The following is an 18,581-nucleotide window of genomic DNA, read 5'->3' as shown; positions in this document are numbered from 1 at the left end:
AAGTCTAATTTCTCCGTTTACTATTTCTAACAAGACGTGGGGAATTTTGTGAAAGAAGACATCATAATCATCACCAGCGGACAGGGCATATAAAAAAACAAGAAAAGTTTTGAAAACCTTTCATGTAAAAAAAGGAATGGCACAAGAAGGGATCATTGAGGGACACCACAAAGTGGTTGATTAAAATGTATTAATACCCTTGACATGCTTGATAGAAACGAATAGTGTTCTGCTATTCAGACAACTTCTGAAGCATTCCAAGGCACATCCACCTATACAGAGAGAGTTTATGCAGCAATATTTGATGATCGAAAATGGGTCATGGAGAGGTAAAAATGTCAAAATATCAATCGCAAGTCCAAAATGCGCGCAGTTGATTGGTTGAAAACACTTTCAACGGGCCCATGGTTCATCTGGTTCGTAGAACCCACCATTAAATCAGAGCCAGCCACTCCTGTATATACATGTACATTGAATCCTGATATCCATCCCATCAGCCAATCACATACAGCCACCTTATAATCCATTCTTTTAATCAATTAGTCATCGAATCACACGATCTAGCACATTTACGTCATCAAACATGATTACATCTAAAAATCATTCATCCGAGTGAACATTAAAGATAAGTACTTCGCCGAAAAAATACTAATATTCATTAATCGGCTGATGATTGATTGATTTATTTCTAAGACTAAATCATAAGTCAACCAACCCGTCGTCAACAATTCACACTGATAATAAATCATGCAGAAAAAGGACAAGGTATTTGATTTCAACAAACATCTCATTTAATAAATTACTTAACAGCACAGTGAATGGAACATTTGATTTTAGAATTATTTAACCAGAATGCCAGTTAACCGTTCAAATACGCACCCAATAGAATAACTAAATGCAGAAAATAAAATATTAATAACATGAAAAATAACATAAGCGCTATTTCTTTTCATTAGTTTGATATTTAGGCTTTGCGTTTGTTTTTACATTATCTGCTCTATAAACATCTTATTAAACACCATGGTACACATAAGTTAGACTTGGCCATTCATAGTATTCAAACCTTGTTGCAGTTTTGCAATACAGGTTGTTCAAATAATAGTAGATCGTCTAATTTTCAGATTTGACTAAAACCGTTAATACTCACATGGTCTACTTTAAATTTGGTCCAGTCATAAATTCGTCCAACCGTCACTGACTAATACTCGCCTAATATGCAAGTGGCTTTAACCTCACGGCCTAATAATTCCCACTTCGCGTATATGTTATTTTGCACTTTATTTGGTGTGTGCGTGGGATTGCCCTTGCTATTCTTTACGCGTGGTTCTGAGATATTCTGAGATATTGAGGTTTTTCGATTCAAAATGCCAACGACCAATGAAGATCATTGTTCCATCACAGGCCCACTTTTTTTTCAAAATACTGGACTATGTCAAATTAGGCTGGATCTTACATACTTCCAATTCATCACATTTATGGTGCAAAACAAACATGATAAAGTACAAAATGCTATGCATGGTGAACTTAAGAAGGGCTTTACCTAACGGCGACATATCAAACATGTGATCGTTCAGTAGACTGTAACGAGACTAACGTAACTCATCAGAAGTAAAGCATGTTATATATGTTTAACTAGGCAAAATGAGAATGGAAAGGAATATGAGTTTAGTCGAATTTACGGAAAGACTCTAGCTTTATAATGACATTAAAAACACCATCACTCAGACACAGATGAACAAATCTAAAAAGGCAATGAACTAAAACACAGACAATTATTTATAACAAATGTCAGGCCATACGGCGAATAAAATTAAAAATTAGTTCTGATTCGCTAACATTGACTATACAGATTAATTTCCACGACCCTTGCACTGTTTCAGACTTAAAGAAAAATACCTACAGATTCTCCATTAGTAAAGAAAAAAGGGGTGGGTGATAAAGTGGTGTCTTCTTTGTGGTATGACTTATAACCATGGTTCTTCAATTGACAATGGAGTATACCGCACTATTTATTTTGAATTGCCCCTTACGCGCAGCACCTTTCCAGGGGAATGGTTCTATTTGATTAAGAATATTTTGGGACCAACTAGATGGCTCCTGCTTTAAGACTAACACAAAGCAAAGGTGCTTAATTTTCTAAAATAATGAGGGCAGAAAAAAATGGTGAGATGTACTCTTAAAGGATATATATAAGAAAGTGGTAACAAGAACAAAATAAGTACAGGTTAAAACTAGTAATTCCTTCCACATAGTACTTAAATCATAATCCCACTAGTAGTAAGTAGTTGACAAAAGTTCGATTTGGGCGGAATTCAATTATTGCACGTCCTAAAGGCTAAAGTGTTAGCTTTTTAGTTATCACTTCTGATTACTTAGGGATGTTTCACATATATGGTTGTTTTTTACTTCTAAATTGATTTTGTCATCTTTCATCCTTGATTTCGTTTTCGCCTTCATGCCTTCGATGTACATGATGAAGGTATACAGGAAGGGATTGATTGATGAATTGATAGGGACGATGAGAATCACTGTCCAAGCATAGAGCGAAGGATCAAGGGTGACTGCTCCTGTCTGCGAAAGGATTCCCATGAAGACGACTGGCATCCAACATACGAGGTCAGTAGCAACGATCATCGCCATACGAACAGCTAATTTAGTTTCTTGGTTCATGGATTTGCTGTTGCGAATATTCTTTGAAGCTCTTGTAGATTTGACGAATATCATAATATAACAGATCAATATAAAAGTGAAGGAAACAAGGTTGAACCCAATTAATATAATGATGGAAAACAACCACGGAGGCCTGGACCTGCTTTCGTCTATCCTGTAATCCACGCGATATTCGAAGAAAAATTCTCCTATGATTTCTAATACGCCAGTATCCTTTGCCTCCACATGCAGTGGTAGACCAAGACAGACGTCAGAAAGTCCGTACACGTCAGGTCTGTATGATGTAACAATAACCAGTCCAAAACTTAACAATACAGTGAACGCCCAGACAGCAGCAACTAGAATCATCGACCCCTTGTGTCGAATCTTAAGCTCTGGCCTAAATGGAAACATAATGCTTATGAACCTATCAACTGTTATCAACGTCAGCGTTAGGACCGATGCCTCACTGGATAGAAACCCTAGAAAACCAGCAACCCGACACACGTGTGAATCCCGCCACTGAGGGGCCCTCAGGTAAAATTCATTTCCAAACTTCAGATCGGCAGACGTGATAAATATCATGTAAAGCCCCATTAGGATATCAGCCACGGCTAAGCTAATTATCATAGTGTTCTGGACTTTATTTGGCACTTTGTTTATATCCCGAAGCCGAATAAAGAGAACACCGCCGTTGCCAGCTATAGCCAATAAACCCATGACCCATCCTGCGATCCTCAAGGCCAAGTTTGGGTATAACCTGCTACAGGTGTCCAAGGGACTGGTCGGGGATGTCCTCGCACAAGTGGTGTTTTCCGGTAGAAGGCAACACAGGCGATTGTCAGAGGTAGACCTAGATAGAAATATAACATAATTTAATAAACCTAAGTTATTAATATCATAGATATGATCTCAAGCCATCCCCTTGTGCTGCAGGGATACTGTGGAGTGTTCATATCCAATACTGGAGAATGAAGATCAACGAAAGTTTGAGGAAAATCAGACAATGAGAATGATATGAGCATTTGAATATTGCAATCACTAATGCTATGGAGATCCTCACATTGACAATGCGACAAAGAATGTGTGGTGTCACTTGTGAACAACTCTCCCCATTGGTTTATTATATGTTTCACCAAAATTGCCTCTTTTATCACATCTATCACTAGAACATGTATTTTTCCTATAGGAGGGCATGCAATACAGATTTTAAAGAATGAATCATGGATAAAGTTTTGGTATCACCATAAGAAAAAGAAAAACGAGACATTTTGGGGGTATTTTACAGTCCATCGGAGGTAAAGTTGTTCACATGTGACATCACACATCCTTGTCGCATTGCCAATGTGAGGATCTCCATAGCATTAGTGATTGCAGTATTCAAATGATCATAACTTTCTCATGGTTTGTCAGATTTATCTCAAACTTTTGTTGATCTGTTTCTTTGATTTTCTGTTTCGACACAAGCCTACTTATTTCAAAAGGTTTCATTCCCTTTTAAACATGAGTGAATAAGCGTTTGAAAACAACAAAAGTTTACTTACATTTTCTCCAATGATGTCAGTCCAGTTAGTGCATTAGGATCTACAGCTCCCAATTCAGTACCGAGGAAAAACCTAATAACAAAGTGAATACATAGTGGTAATATCATCCTTTGTTACTGTTGATGTATTACTGTACCTTTACAATTACTACGTCTATGAACACCAACTGTTAATTCCTACTGCTACCACAGCCACCATCACAATCAAGGTTAGCAGTTCTAATACTACTACTACATCTACCACCGCTACTACTACTACTTATAACACTACATGTATTTAACTACTGTCACTACTGCTGCTACATATACATTTAACAGGCCCCTACTTGTTTTTGTTATTCCGAGGGTAAATCAACTAAGGTCTGAATTTTATACATACATCATGTTAGGGATCCCAGGTTCTGTTCTATTTCAATGCATGATGCCATGAAATATGCTGTCAATCGAAATTTTATCAGTGCTATCAAAGGTGATTACATTTTTTCTACTTAATAAAATATCAATTCAGGGCTAAAGCCAGAGCAGCGTCCTCACACTGGGAACCCGCATCCACTCTTTTTTCATGGGCTAGCATTTCACTTCTCCAGACAAAACGGTATAAAATGCGAGAAAATACTATGAAAATATGCTTGGTGCCAGAATAAATTCTGCCAGCAGACAGAACAAGGCGTAATAGGGTCGTCATGAACTGATTCAATGATGATTATAATGATATTGATGATGATGATAATAATTATATAGTAATAATAGTAATGTCAATAATACTTGTGTATAGTTGCTTACATATACTGGAGTTCCGACAGGGATTCAAAGGCGTGTCCTTCGATAACATAGATGTTGTTGTTAGTTAAGAATCTGAGGGGAGAAAAAAAATGTACTCAAGAATTAATATCAAATGGACATGCACACATAATAGGTAAGTACCAATTGCTACAATGCTACATGACTAAAGAAAGTAAAGAAGTGATCTTAGGGAAACGTGATGCTATTCACAGACTTCCACCGTGAGCGGTGATTTCTGAGATTTGTTAGTTCTTCATAGGGAGGGGGACCCTCCCACATACTAGGCTGATGTAAAATATTATGTATTCGAGGGGAAGGGTGGGGGTCACCCAGGCACCCCTCCCCCTCGGATAGCCGCCTTTAGCAAGTACAATCATGACAATGAAACAAAAATTGAATAAAATGAAAAAAAGATAATTTAAGTCACTGGTTAATCGATGCTCATGTTGTATGGGCATATCACAGAATGTTCTTGTTGGAGGAGGGTATCCCAGAACTTTTCCATAAAAGGATAAATAGGGATGAAGAGTCGTATTAATCTCCGATTTAATTTTTATTTTTCTTTTCCAAACCTTCATAACATCGTTCAATGTATTACATGTATTATAATGACAGTTCAACAACATATTCATTTTAAGTTCTTAAAATTGGCAACAATATTCAACTTACAGATACTGGAGAGATCGCAGTCCTGTGAATACTCCCCTTTTCAGATGGCTAATGGAATTCGATGCCAAATTCCTAGGTGCAAGGGAAAATATGTTCAATTAATAAGAGAACAAATTCTGTGATATCTTTCAAGCACTGCATGCTATCATGGCTATTAAAAGTTATTCTTAAAATATACATTTTTAGAAAACATTGCAAAAACACCAGTGTTTAATTCAACACCAGCTAGGTATCTATTTGGAAAACACAAGGAAACGGCTGAACCAAAATCAATTAAAATGAAATCGATATTGGTAATAACATGAAAAATATAAGTGGGTATTTATTAAGCGCATAATTCTCTATGCGCTTTACAGATATTACCAATAAACGTAATATGCATGTAAATATACAAAATACAAGTAAAATAGTGATTCAGAAATTTGATTTCAATTGTATTATAAACAATAATACCTTAACGAGCTTTCTTCCTCGAATAGAAAAAAAAACCTGAAACGAGAGGACCAAAGGTTCATAAAGTAACTTACAAGATTCTTAGGTTTCCTAGATCAGAAAATGCTCCGACTTGGATGTCGCTAATGTTATTTGACTGGAGATACCTAGATTTGATGAAAAGCAAAACTTTATAATTTCACTCACATTTTCTTCCCTTAGGTATAAATGCCTATACTGCGTTTTTTGGAAGCCTGGTAAAATTAAAAATATTTGCTTATACTTATCAGAAGTGTCCACAAAATGTTACTGAAATATTTAAAATATTTCTACTGGGCTGTTTTCAAAATTCAGTTGCGTATATGTGCCAACAAAGTTAAGGGGCCAAACATGACAAGAGGGACCAAATGTTAAAAAGAAAATGCATATTCAGAAAAAAAAAATATTTGTACTTTTCTTTTCCGACTTTTCGCTGTTAAAATCTCAGGGTGGTCCATGCCCCAAATTGAACAAATCCCAACCCGTGTTTGAACGCCACCCGGCTGTTACTTGCCGAGCCACCATAGAGGCGATCGCCCGGATATTTGCGTATTCATTTTGCATGAATTGGAAGTCTAATACCTATGCATATCCATTTACAAATGAAATTGTAAACTGACATGTCCCCCATCCCCTCCATCTCTTCACCCATACATACATTCAAACACACATTTCCATTTTAAGAACTACTTCTTTCCCTTTTTCCTATCCAGTGGTAATGCTGTCAACTTGCACGACAATAATTTTGTGTTAACAAAAACATACGAATGTATATACATATATATAAATGGGCAATTATTATTATTATGATATGGTAAAGCATTTTTGATCTTTTTATGGTAATCCGTCAAAGGATAGATTAGTAATGTGTTTTTAAAACCTTGATATTTTGATATCAAGCAGCACACATATCACATACAAGTAGCTCGTCTATATAAATCCCCCATCGCGTGAATGCCATGTTCACAAAACTTGAAAGTGATTATGTGTGCTGTAGAGATATCATCAGACACATATTTCATAACCTATTATAATGAAAAACAAAGTATTTGTATTCCACATATGCCATGAATAAAATGGTATAAACGGTATTTATTTGATAATTTAAAACACGTAAAAAGAAGTATCAACTCATTAACATGTATAATCTTTAAAGGATCCTACTTACAAGAATTGCAATTCCTCCAGGTCGTCGAAAACTCCTTTATCAATCCTTCGAATTTCATTGTTGAAGAGAGCCCTGGACATTGGCAAGAGTATCAGTAAGTGACTTTGAATTATATCATACATACGAAGAGTTTGTTTGGACCATTCCGAAAAAAACATATTTTTTCTATTCCCACTTATTGCAACATTCTTATGACAAAATAAATTGTCATGATGTATTTACCCTATCATTTGAACATAAAATTTGGTATAAAAGAAATTTTCCTGTCTTCATTTTTTTCTATATATTAAAAAAATATATCATTGTTGACCTAACCCCTTTGGCAAGCAAACTAAAATGAATATAATCTTTCGATAACAAAAGTTATTTTTCTTTGCCACTTTTATTTACGTTTTCATTTCAATTTCAAATTTTATTTGGCATCCTCAGTGCGACTAAAAATCTAGAAGGTTTTGAGACAGAAAACAACATAATTTATGATAAATGGACATGACCCCTTTTGACAAATGAGCTCTTCAGAAAAGTTTGGTTGCCAAACGGGGTTAGGTCCACTCCAAAAAATCATTTCTAAATTCTACCATATTGCAATATTCTTATGCGAAACTAAATTGTCATGATACCCTACCATCATGACCATGAGAACATAATATTTGGTATAAAAGAAATATACCTGTCTTCATATTTTTTTGATATTCTTTTTAAAAAAAATGTGTGGACCTATCCCCTTTTGCAACCAAACTGAAATTGACCTGACCACTTTTGGAAAAAAAAAGATTTTTTTCGTTGCCATTTTAGTTCTTTTCTTGGTTATTATCTTATAGAGCTACTAAAATTTATACATTGAGAAACAAATTGATGAAAAATGGACTTAACCCCTTTTGCGAGTAAGCCCTTTATATGTTTTTTTTCATTTTGACAGTAGACTTTGTGCAATGGCCTTGTAAAAGTGTAATCACTTTTACAGTAATCAGTTTCTTTTGGAAATCAGTATACAAAGGCTTTGGGCATACTGGTAAAATGCATGTGTATGAAGGTAGGATGTGTATTGGAACTTCATTCTGTGCAGAGTGCTAGATCTTTAAAGGAAACCAAACCCCGAGAAGCAATCTTATTGGAAAGAGTCAAATTAGAGGAACAATTTAAAAAAAAAGTTTCATCAAAATCGGTTACGAAATAAGCAAGTTATGGGATTTTGAAAACTATTGTTGTACTTTCTATGGGCATCCTCAAATTGGCAAACCTGCTTCAAAATGGCTGATTTTGTAGACAACTCTCCATTTGTTTTGTACACATATTTTCAGATTTCCCCCTTTATTTTACATATTTCACATTATCTCCTCCTGACCTTGACATATATGGTGTGGATTATATTTTCCCATGACATATGATGTGCTCAGGAGGCAAGATGAAATTTGAAAGATGAGGAAAATATGAAAATTTGTGTACAAAACAAATGGAGAGTTGTCCACAAAATTAGCCATTTTGAAGCACGCCGGTTTGCCAATTTGAGGATGCCCATAGAAAGTACAACAAGAGTTTTCGAATTCCCATAACTTGCTTATTTCAAAACAGATTTTGATAAAACTTATTTTTTAATTGTTCCTCTCATTTTACTCATTCCAATCAGATTGCTTTTCTTCTTGAATATTGGTTTCCTTTAATACTCACAGAGCTCGAAGGTTTACCAATCCAGAAAATACACCCGGCTGCAGGTAGGAGAGAGAGTTATCATTCAGTTCCCTAAAAAACATAGATAAGAGGCATTCCTTTTATAAAATTTATAAATTTTTTATTACGACAATGCTGGAAATGCCCAACTGCCATTTAAAAAGGAAAGGGATTGATAAATCTGAATAAATTTCTCCAAGTAAAACGCTGGAAAATTAAAAAGAATGTGAGAACAAAAACGAAGCTGTGGAATTTTCAAAATTTAGCAATATTTTAGGAAAACAGTCGTATACACGCAGCTATTAATATTTTCATACTGGAAAAAAATTCACATTGACAAAACTAGTAACTTTCCCAGATTGAAACGAGAGGTTAATTATGATATTTCATTATTAATTATAATGTTAATTATAATGATAATAGTTAATCATAATGATAGTTAATTATAATGATATTATGATAGCGGAGCGTTGTGGCCCAGTGGATTAGTCTCCGGACTTCGAAACAGAGGGTCGTGGGTTCGAATCCCAGCCATGGCGTAATTTCCTTCAGCAAGAAATTTATCCACATTGTGCTGCACTCGACCCAGGTGAGGTGAATGGGTACCCGGTAGGATTCAATCCTTGAACGCTTTAGCGCCTATTAATATGGCGGCTCAGCTACATCCGGGGTAATAATATGATACCAAGTATCAAAGCGCAGTTGAGTATATGCACATAGTAACTGCGCTATATAAATGGACATATTATTATTATATTTCGAAACAAAAAGGCCTGTTTATTGTGCAGCATCAAAATAATATTTCTCACGTGCACATAGCTGTTCTCTAAATAAAAAATATGATACATCCCCCAAAACAAGAAAATTTACCATTACTTTATTATTGGACACCCGATTCTGATCCCCCTTTTTTAACTGCGTGATGCACTTTTGATCTATATGATGTAATAATTTGATCTAATTAGCCTTAAACCTGAAAATGTATACTTACAAGAAGAAAAGATTACTGAGATGTGCGAACGTACCACTTTCAATCGAAGATATCTCGTTAAATCGAAGATTCCTAAGCAGAAAACGTTAAAGGGAATGCTATGGCAAAAATTTTGAATATTGAGTATCGCTCTACACTTTCATAAACAAATAATCAAGAAAATGGCTTGAATGTCAATGGAAATTCGATATCCGTGATTACAATTTCTATGCTACTCGTCAGTCTCAATGTCTGTAGTTAGTAGCACACATCACTTGTGTATTTCAATCACCTGAGTATAACTAAGAACATCATGCTGGCAATACGACGGATTATTCTGTGTATTTTCTACTGCTACTACTACTGCTACTACTACTACTACTACTACTACTACTACTACTACTACTACTACTACTACTACTATTACTACTACTACCACTACTATTACTACTACTACTACTATTACTACTACTACTACTACTATTACTACTACTACTACTACTACTACTACTACTACTACTACTATTACTACTACTACTACTACTACTACTACTATTATTACTACTACTACTACTACTACTACTACTACTTTTGCTAACAATAATGCTAAGAAGAATAATAGCAGTGGTAATAACAAAACTGAATAAATTTGATTGTTTGATTATTTTAATAATTACGGTTTGAATTCATATACACCATCAACACATGTTTTATAAAAAGGAAAGTGCTTTCTTTAATGGGTTAATTGTTACACTTCTCTAAGATAGGACCCTACCTTTCCCATCTCCAACTAAAATTCATAACTTACAGATACTGTATACACATTATGATAATAATGAAAAAAAAACAAGCATACGTTAATCATATCCGGCGGTATATGTAGCTACTACTAGTAGTAGTAGTAGTAGTAGCAGTAGCAGTAGTAGTAGTAGTAGTAGTAGTAGTAGTAGTAGTAGCAGCAGCAGTAGTAGTAGTAGTAGTAGTACCACTACTACTTCTACTATTGCAACTAACAATAATGCTATCAAGAGTAATAACAGCACTGAGTAATAACAAAATTGAATAATTTTGATGATTTGATTATTACGATTTCACATACTGTACACCCCCCCCCCTCACTCACACACCTTATAAAACAACGTGCTTTGTTAATGGGTTAATCGTATGTTCTTACACCTGTCTAACATAGGACCCTACCTTTCCCGTCTCCAACTAAAATTCATAACTTACAGATACTGTAGCTGCTGCAGACCTGTGAAGGCAGTATTTCTGATCTCCCGAATCTTGTTGACCCCCAAGATTCTAAACAAAATAAAAATTATCGTCATAAAATTGTTATTGCTTCTTCTTCTCTTCTAGTATATTTTACTTTGAATGCCTTAGTAATTAAATGATATATTCACTAACATATACCTGGATTGTTATTAATGTTCAATCGAGCTGAAAGATATGAAAAAGACATAAATGGGAAGTCAACCTTAATCAAAACTCGCTGATAATAAAAGAGCAAATATTGAAAAAAATATAGGTTTAAGATTTCATGAAAATTCACAAAAAATAGTGAAGTCATTATTTTGTTTTTATTCAATGACGTCATACACGAGTAGGTCCTCCGTTTGTCTTTCAATATAAATTCCAATAAAATTCGATTTTCTAATAAGAAATGATGATCCCATTCCGCGACGGTGAACAGTTGTAAGCGGCCATTACATTTACTTCATTGCATGACGATTCGCGTTTATGAATATTCATGATGTCAAATCTTTGACGATTCTGACGCCTCGAAGAAAATTTATGAGTAAAAAAATCCCCTCCAAGACATCCTTTTCACTTTTGGGAGAGCACTTGGTTCCGATTAATTTATGTAAGGCTTCTTTTATTTTTTATTTATCAGATGGCCGGCACCATGATGCGAATAATTTACTAACACTTAATAAGTTTTGAGGCCAATAGCCCCCCCCCCAAAAAAAAAAAATAGCTAATCTCGTCTTTAATCACACTCCTCTCAGTATTTATTACTTTTGAGAGTGAATCTTAGCTGATTCTGGATTGAACAGTGTATATTTTTAGACATTTTTACTCCAGAAAGAGATGTAATGCACCCTCAAATGTTTAAATTCCACTCCAAAACGACTGGTCTTCCGTCTCAAGCCGAGAGGAGTGCGATCAGGGAACAGCTTGGCTCTTTTGCATTTATATTGTAGAAATGTGCATACTTTAAAGATTTTAACACGTAAATCAAACGAACGATTTACTGAGGCATACATGATTGACAACAACTCACAGTGTTATAATGCTTGGAAATCCACTGAAGGCGTTGTCGTCAATCGAGACTAAATTCATCTCATACAGGAATCTATATAAAAAAGAAATTATTAAAATTTCATTGAAAGTCCCCTGGGTTGATTTAAACATGGACATAGCATGGAATTTTCCCAACCTCGAGGATGGTTCATTTGCGGTTCACAATGCTAACAGCGGAAATTCGATATTGAAATGAAAATTGATTTTTTTATATATTGGAAGCTCACATAAGAAATCAAATTTTTGATGCTTTTGGATGTTAAAATGGCTTATGCCTGAATCTTGAAAGCACTGTACGCCGCTGAGCTAAAACTCGCTATTACACAGACTTGAACTTAACCCCAATGTATATATATATGTTGGTTGATTTCATTCGTCAATGCAACGTATGGGGAGGGGGTACTACATAATAACGAATGCAAACCGAAAGGCTCATTTCCAGTAGGGTCCTATACATGACCCTGGGAAGCGGGGTGCTCTGAAGCACCCCCCCCCCCCGAGCACCCCCAAATTTAGTTGTGAAAGGGGGTGCTGCTCGTATTAATCTCCATAGGCAGCACCCCTGGAAATCTGAACGATATTTTAGATCGCAGAAGTTTAATCTAAATCATCCCAATTGTGTTCCCACCTCCCATCTTTTTGTTTGACTTGTCATTTTTTTTCTGGAACAAAACGACCTAGATTTTTGTAGTCAAAATCCTTTTTCACCCTGCTTGTCAAATTTAAGCCCACCAATCGTTACCAGGGCCATGGTCCTAAAAATCGGCCAATGGTTTTATTAACCAACCCTCGGTTGTAATATCGTAAATGTATGTAAATGCTTTGAAGAGGGGTAAACTTACAAAAGTGTAACCTGTCTTTTCCGGCTCAATATGTGCTCGGGGTGAAGTTCTAAGTTGTTAAGTTGAGCGTATAGGAACAGGCCGGCGAGATTCTTAAGACCCATTTCGAAATCTTCGTCTATTTCCGGTGTGGTATGGGCGAGTTCATCCAACCTACTACCCAATGCACCTACTACTTCGAAAGGAGACAGAGTAGTCCTGGTTCGTTCAGTAGACACATTCCTTCACCAGGCAACAGGATGAAAGAAAAAAAATGAAAATTTAATAAAATATTGATGATATTTCAGGTAAAATGATGCAAATCGTAAATAACTTGTTAATACATCAGAAGGACACGTCTATAATGAAAACAAAAATATTCAAAGCAAACATGCTTGGATTATCCCCACCACATGGTGTGTTTTTTTGTCCCAGTAGTCAACGGGTTAACCCGGAGACTCCCGGAAGTTTGGTTGCTGTACAAAACGTATGGGAATTTGTAGTGTTGAAGGTATTGTTTAACTTTGTGAACAGCCAATTTAAAAAAATCTCAAACCAAGATGAAACATGTGTACAAGTGCATGTATTAGAACTAATAAACCCTGAAAACAACCATTATTTGGAATGAAAAGCTAAAACTACAAGGCAAACCCCAATTTTGTAAATGGGCGTCTTATAGACACCTAAATAGTACACATAAGTGTATGGGATGAAATCAAGATGGTTTTTCCGGTCACTTTATATTTAAATTTTTGAAGCACTTAATATTTTCGAAAGGAATTTTTTCTGGGCATCATTTTTATAACATATCACAGATACAGGTGACAAGTGTGACCTTCTAGCTCAGATTTTTTAAAAGTCAAAGCAATGTTAACCAATCACTTTAATTTGGACATGAGTTAAGACAACCAAAGCGTATTCTTTCAGCAATGATAAGAAGAACAAAATGTATAACTCAGTGGTTGCGCTTACTTACATACACCGTACAGATGATGGGGTTGGTGCAATCGGTGTTGGTACACACACGATTCCTGTAATCGGGTAATATTTTTTTAAGGACAAATGAAAAATATTAGAAGGTGATGATACTCTTTAAGAACTGAAAAACTAACAATCTAATGCATAGACCTTCTCTTTTAGAAACGAAACAAATTGTATCACCACCAGGCAGTTGATTTTGGTCCATGAAATTTCATCATTTACCGACTTGTATATGATTATGCACTATAGTATTCCGTTATCATTACATATTTGTTTCTTTCCAACTTGTCTTCCCGACGTCATAATAAGGTTTATTTATTCAGACTATACACCATCTGATGTTAATCTGCATATGGTCACCCCCACAAATTGTATCACCACCAGGCAGTTGATTTTGGTCCATGAAATTTCATCATTTACCGACTTGTATATGATTATGCACTATAGTATTCCGTTATCATTACATATTTGTTTCTTTCCAACTTGTCTTCCCGACGTCATAATAAGGTTTATTTATTCAGACTATACACCATCTGATGTTAATCTGCATATGGTCACCCCCTAAATACTACTACTACTACTACTACCACCACCATTACTACTACTACTACTACTACTGCTGCTACTGCTACTACTACTACTACTACTACTACTACTACTACTTCTACTACTACCACCACCATCATTACTACTACTACTAATAATAATGATAATAAAAAAAAATTTCTGCGGCCTAGCTTTCATCGGATTTTGTTCGGACTCTCTTAAGTGCCAGTTGGGCTTTTTCACCACAGATGGACACAGAGGCAAAAAAAAGTTATGTTGATATTCATGTCAAATGCTTTATATTTTGTAATAATACAAGACCTGAAGTTTCTGAGACAAAATAAATCAGCTCTGGCAGTCAATTTTATTTCAAAATGGCTGCCAAAATATGGATACAAATTAGTGCTGAAAATAGTATATTGAAACATATTTTGATTTGACAGATTTTTAAAGAACAGGTTTAATCATGATGTTTTCGCCTGTAATTTAGCTTGCTATTCTAACCCTTTTTAAAATCCCACAGAAAGAAACACCAGTAGTTCATTCATCTGATAAAAAAACATTAATGATGTATGTGATATGGTATGTAATGTCAGTTACCGAATTTTTTTTTCTCATTTCCTGGAAAAGAAGATATATTATATGAAACTTGGTAGATTTCCTCTCTAGGTAACACCCCTCCCTTCTACACCAAAAATAAAGATTACCAATTAAAAAGGAAGCCATAGGGTACAAATAAATATATGTAATGTCAGTTACCTACATGTAATGTCAGTTACCATGATAAAACGTTGGTTACCAATATTGAAATGCAAATATGTGGTCAATTTTATGGTGCAGGAATATTGCATAATTGTTATTTAAGTCTTTCACTTTAAAAGTCATACCAGAATGAGCTTGCTATTGACTTTTAAAAGGTATAGTTCACAAGGAATACTATATGAAATTGTGAAAGAAGTTGTATTCCCATCGTAAAAAAAATATGAAATTGTTTTTTACATGCACTTACCAAGTACCTAATTGTTTGTATCTGACAATTTGTTTGGTCTTCGGGGGGGGGGGGGTAGGGGGTACCTTTCCCAACCTATTGCCTAAATCTGCATCATTTTCTAAGCTTAACATTGTGATGAAAGGGATTTCCAGGGTCCCTTTTTTAGTTTCTAGGATTCTTTTGAGCATTGCCTCGCTAAAAGTAAATTCCTGGTTTTATGCCTGTTAGTAGTGCGGATGTGTGATGAATTTTTGTTTTTGGTTTACAAGTATAGATGAAAAGTGAAATTTGACAGTTCTAATCAATGTTGCATGGATTCACTAAAACCGTGGGAACTTTTTTTTAGTTTAAAAATAGTTCAGTTTTAGTTTAGAAGCTGGAGTTTATTTTGTGTTGACAGCTTAAAAAAATTAGCAAAGAAAAATATTAAACAAATTATGAAGAGAATACATATCCGACAGATATGAACAAGGACTGCTTGCACTGACCAGAATAGAAATCAATAAAACTACATGGCTGCATGAGATTCGGGGGAGGGGTACGTGTAGCCTAGGGGAGGAGACCCTTATTTTGCCTTTCTTGAGGAGAGGGGGAAGTTGGAGAAGAGGGTTAAGAGGTCAATATAAAACTAATAAATATATCATGGGTGAGAGTCAGAAAAATCCATGTGTAAAGTCAATGCAATATTGAATTACTATGGGAAAACATGTAGCTGCTATGACCCCCCCCCCCCTCCTTTTGATAATTAAAAATGTAAAGCATTATGGCACTTTTATGATTTAAAAAAACCTTACATATAAGTACCAAAAAATTATGCCTTTGAAAATCACATAGCACTGGTTAATGTGTATTGTCAGTTACCGACAAGTTATGATAAAAATGTTCAAATTAAAGAAAGGAATTAAGAAAAAGAAAAAAAGTTTCTTTTCATTGAAATGTTCCGAGAAACTCGGGTATACTTCCACATTAAGCTCACTTTCATGTTAAGCCCTGCACCGAAGATGCAATGCAATGATTTCACACATTTGACTTCCATGTGTTATCTCTATGGCAAATTAAGTGTAATGTCAGTTACCATCATGGTTGTGGAAAAATTATCATAACCCCCAAAGACAAAAACGAATTGTTAAATATTTTGACACATCTTAACCCAGTAACGGAGGTATATTTAAATATTCAAATTATTACTCTAACTACTAAGGGACACGAGATATTTCGATTTTAATGAACACCCTGAAATTGCATATGTGCTTTTGCGTAATGTCAGTTACCGACACATTTTTTGCTTGCTGATGCGTAAAATTGTGGTTACATAGGTAAACTTAGTATCAGAGTATACAGAAAGGTTCACTTTAATAATTCTATCAAAAGCAAACTCCCATCATTTGGTATTTTAGAGATACACACAATGAAAGGTGTGAAAACATTGTGCCGTGTAATGTCAGTTACCGTGAAAATGCCCAGTTGTGGTATACGATCTCAAAATGAGTCCGAACATAATCCCACGAAATTAGTGTTTCTATGTATAGAATAATGTATTTATATATATAGAAGAAAATGTGTAATTGCTGAGAAATGAGCAAAATAAGCACGAAATTCCATCAAAGGTCAGGTATTTTTCGAAGCAATAGTAGTACTCTGTCCCAAATATGCATCTTTTCTGTGTTAGTGATCATCAGAATTATCAATTTTGAGCTAAGATTTCATGATGTTTACAATGATAAGTTTACATTAATGTACCAGATCTAGATGTATGATTACCTTGATTTAAAAGACTTTCTTAAAAAAGAAATGTTGCCACTACTGTATTTCACCTTTAAGATCGTCGCTATAATTTGCAATGCGACCTATTATGACAAAAGAAAACAATGATGGATGGATGTGGGATTAAAAGAAACAAGTTGAACAGTCTCTGCTTACCTTGGTACCATCCCACGGTCACACAGATATCAACGGCTGGTATGCACTTATAGTCTGTTCGGGAGTTGGACAAAAAGGATATATGGTTACGATAATGATGATGGTGCCCCCCCCCCCCCTTCGTCACATTTTTCTATGGAATGGTATACGTTGTACAATTTACAATCGTCCATAAACAGGTGTCGCAGTCTAGTAATTCTGACTCTCGCCTTTCAAACAGAGGGTCGTGGTTTCGAATCCTAGCCATCGCGTGTTTTCCTTCAGCAAGAAATGTATCCAAACTGTGCTGCACTCGACCCAGGTGAGGTAAATGGGTACCTGCAGGAAGTAATTCCTCAAATAGCTGTGTGCACCAGAATCGGTAGACTAGCTCATCCGGGAAAATATAGGAGCGCCTTGAGCACCTAGCAAGGTGAATACGTGCGCTATACAAATCCTATATTATTATTGTATTATTACCCTTCCCGTATTTTGTTTAATTTCGATACAAGTTTGTGGTGAGACCACTGGCGTAAATAACTGCGTCACTCTTTTTGTTCAGGATGGAGCGATATACACTTCCTAAACCATATAAGTGTGACGCAAGGATTTACGCCAGTGGGCGAGACTGTTAAGTGCCTATATAACACCATCCATAAAAAAATAAAACCACGTCAAAGCTTTCGCGAGTCTGGTCGGGTAACTCTTTCCTCGCACAACCTTCGATAATACTACCGCTTTTCTCATCATTATGCTACAATAATATAAATACATGTATATTTTTTCTAGACTATTGGAGTGAATTCTTACCATTGTTTGAGTCGAGAAAGCAATGTCCCGTTACACACGTTTCCTCTGTCGGGGTTTGTGATGCAGAATCTGTACAGGCATCAATTGAAATTGCAAATTAATTACTTTCAGGTAATGACAGATTTCACTATTTTTTCCCATTAACCCTAACCCATATGATAAGCTCTTTTAAGTTCAATAAAAATCTTTGGAAAATATTTTGGGTAACTTATTGTTGGTTGTCACAATGCGACTGTAAGTCTATTTAGTGTTAACCCCTAGTAACCATTCAGCTTGTATATAATAAAAGGAATTTGGGTGGTTGACTC

General features: G+C 35.4%; 1 protein-coding gene across 1 annotated transcript; it reads right to left on the bottom strand.

The window, feature by feature from the left end:
* Positions 1 to 1,881: 1,881 nt before the first annotated feature.
* On the bottom strand, positions 1,882 to 18,337 carry LOC121421377 (G-protein coupled receptor GRL101-like). The gene is made up of 13 exons (XM_041616074.1): positions 18,274 to 18,337; positions 17,485 to 17,538; positions 14,023 to 14,077; positions 13,068 to 13,289; positions 12,206 to 12,277; positions 11,152 to 11,223; positions 8,952 to 9,023; positions 7,284 to 7,355; positions 6,172 to 6,243; positions 5,645 to 5,716; positions 4,976 to 5,047; positions 4,194 to 4,265; positions 1,882 to 3,502 (listed from the first exon to the last, which is right to left on the bottom strand). Coding segments are annotated over exons 3-13 (1,944 nt in total). The 5' UTR covers positions 14,025 to 14,077; positions 17,485 to 17,538; positions 18,274 to 18,337; the 3' UTR covers positions 1,882 to 2,358.
* Positions 18,338 to 18,581: the final 244 nt, after the last annotated feature.

The sequence above is a fragment of the Lytechinus variegatus genome, chromosome 9 (genome assembly GCF_018143015.1).
Source record: "Lytechinus variegatus isolate NC3 chromosome 9, Lvar_3.0, whole genome shotgun sequence".
In the NCBI taxonomy this organism is placed as follows: Eukaryota; Metazoa; Echinodermata; class Echinoidea; order Temnopleuroida; family Toxopneustidae; genus Lytechinus; species Lytechinus variegatus.
Note: the sequence above shows the minus strand (reverse complement) of the source record. Positions and strands in the feature narration are given on the sequence as shown.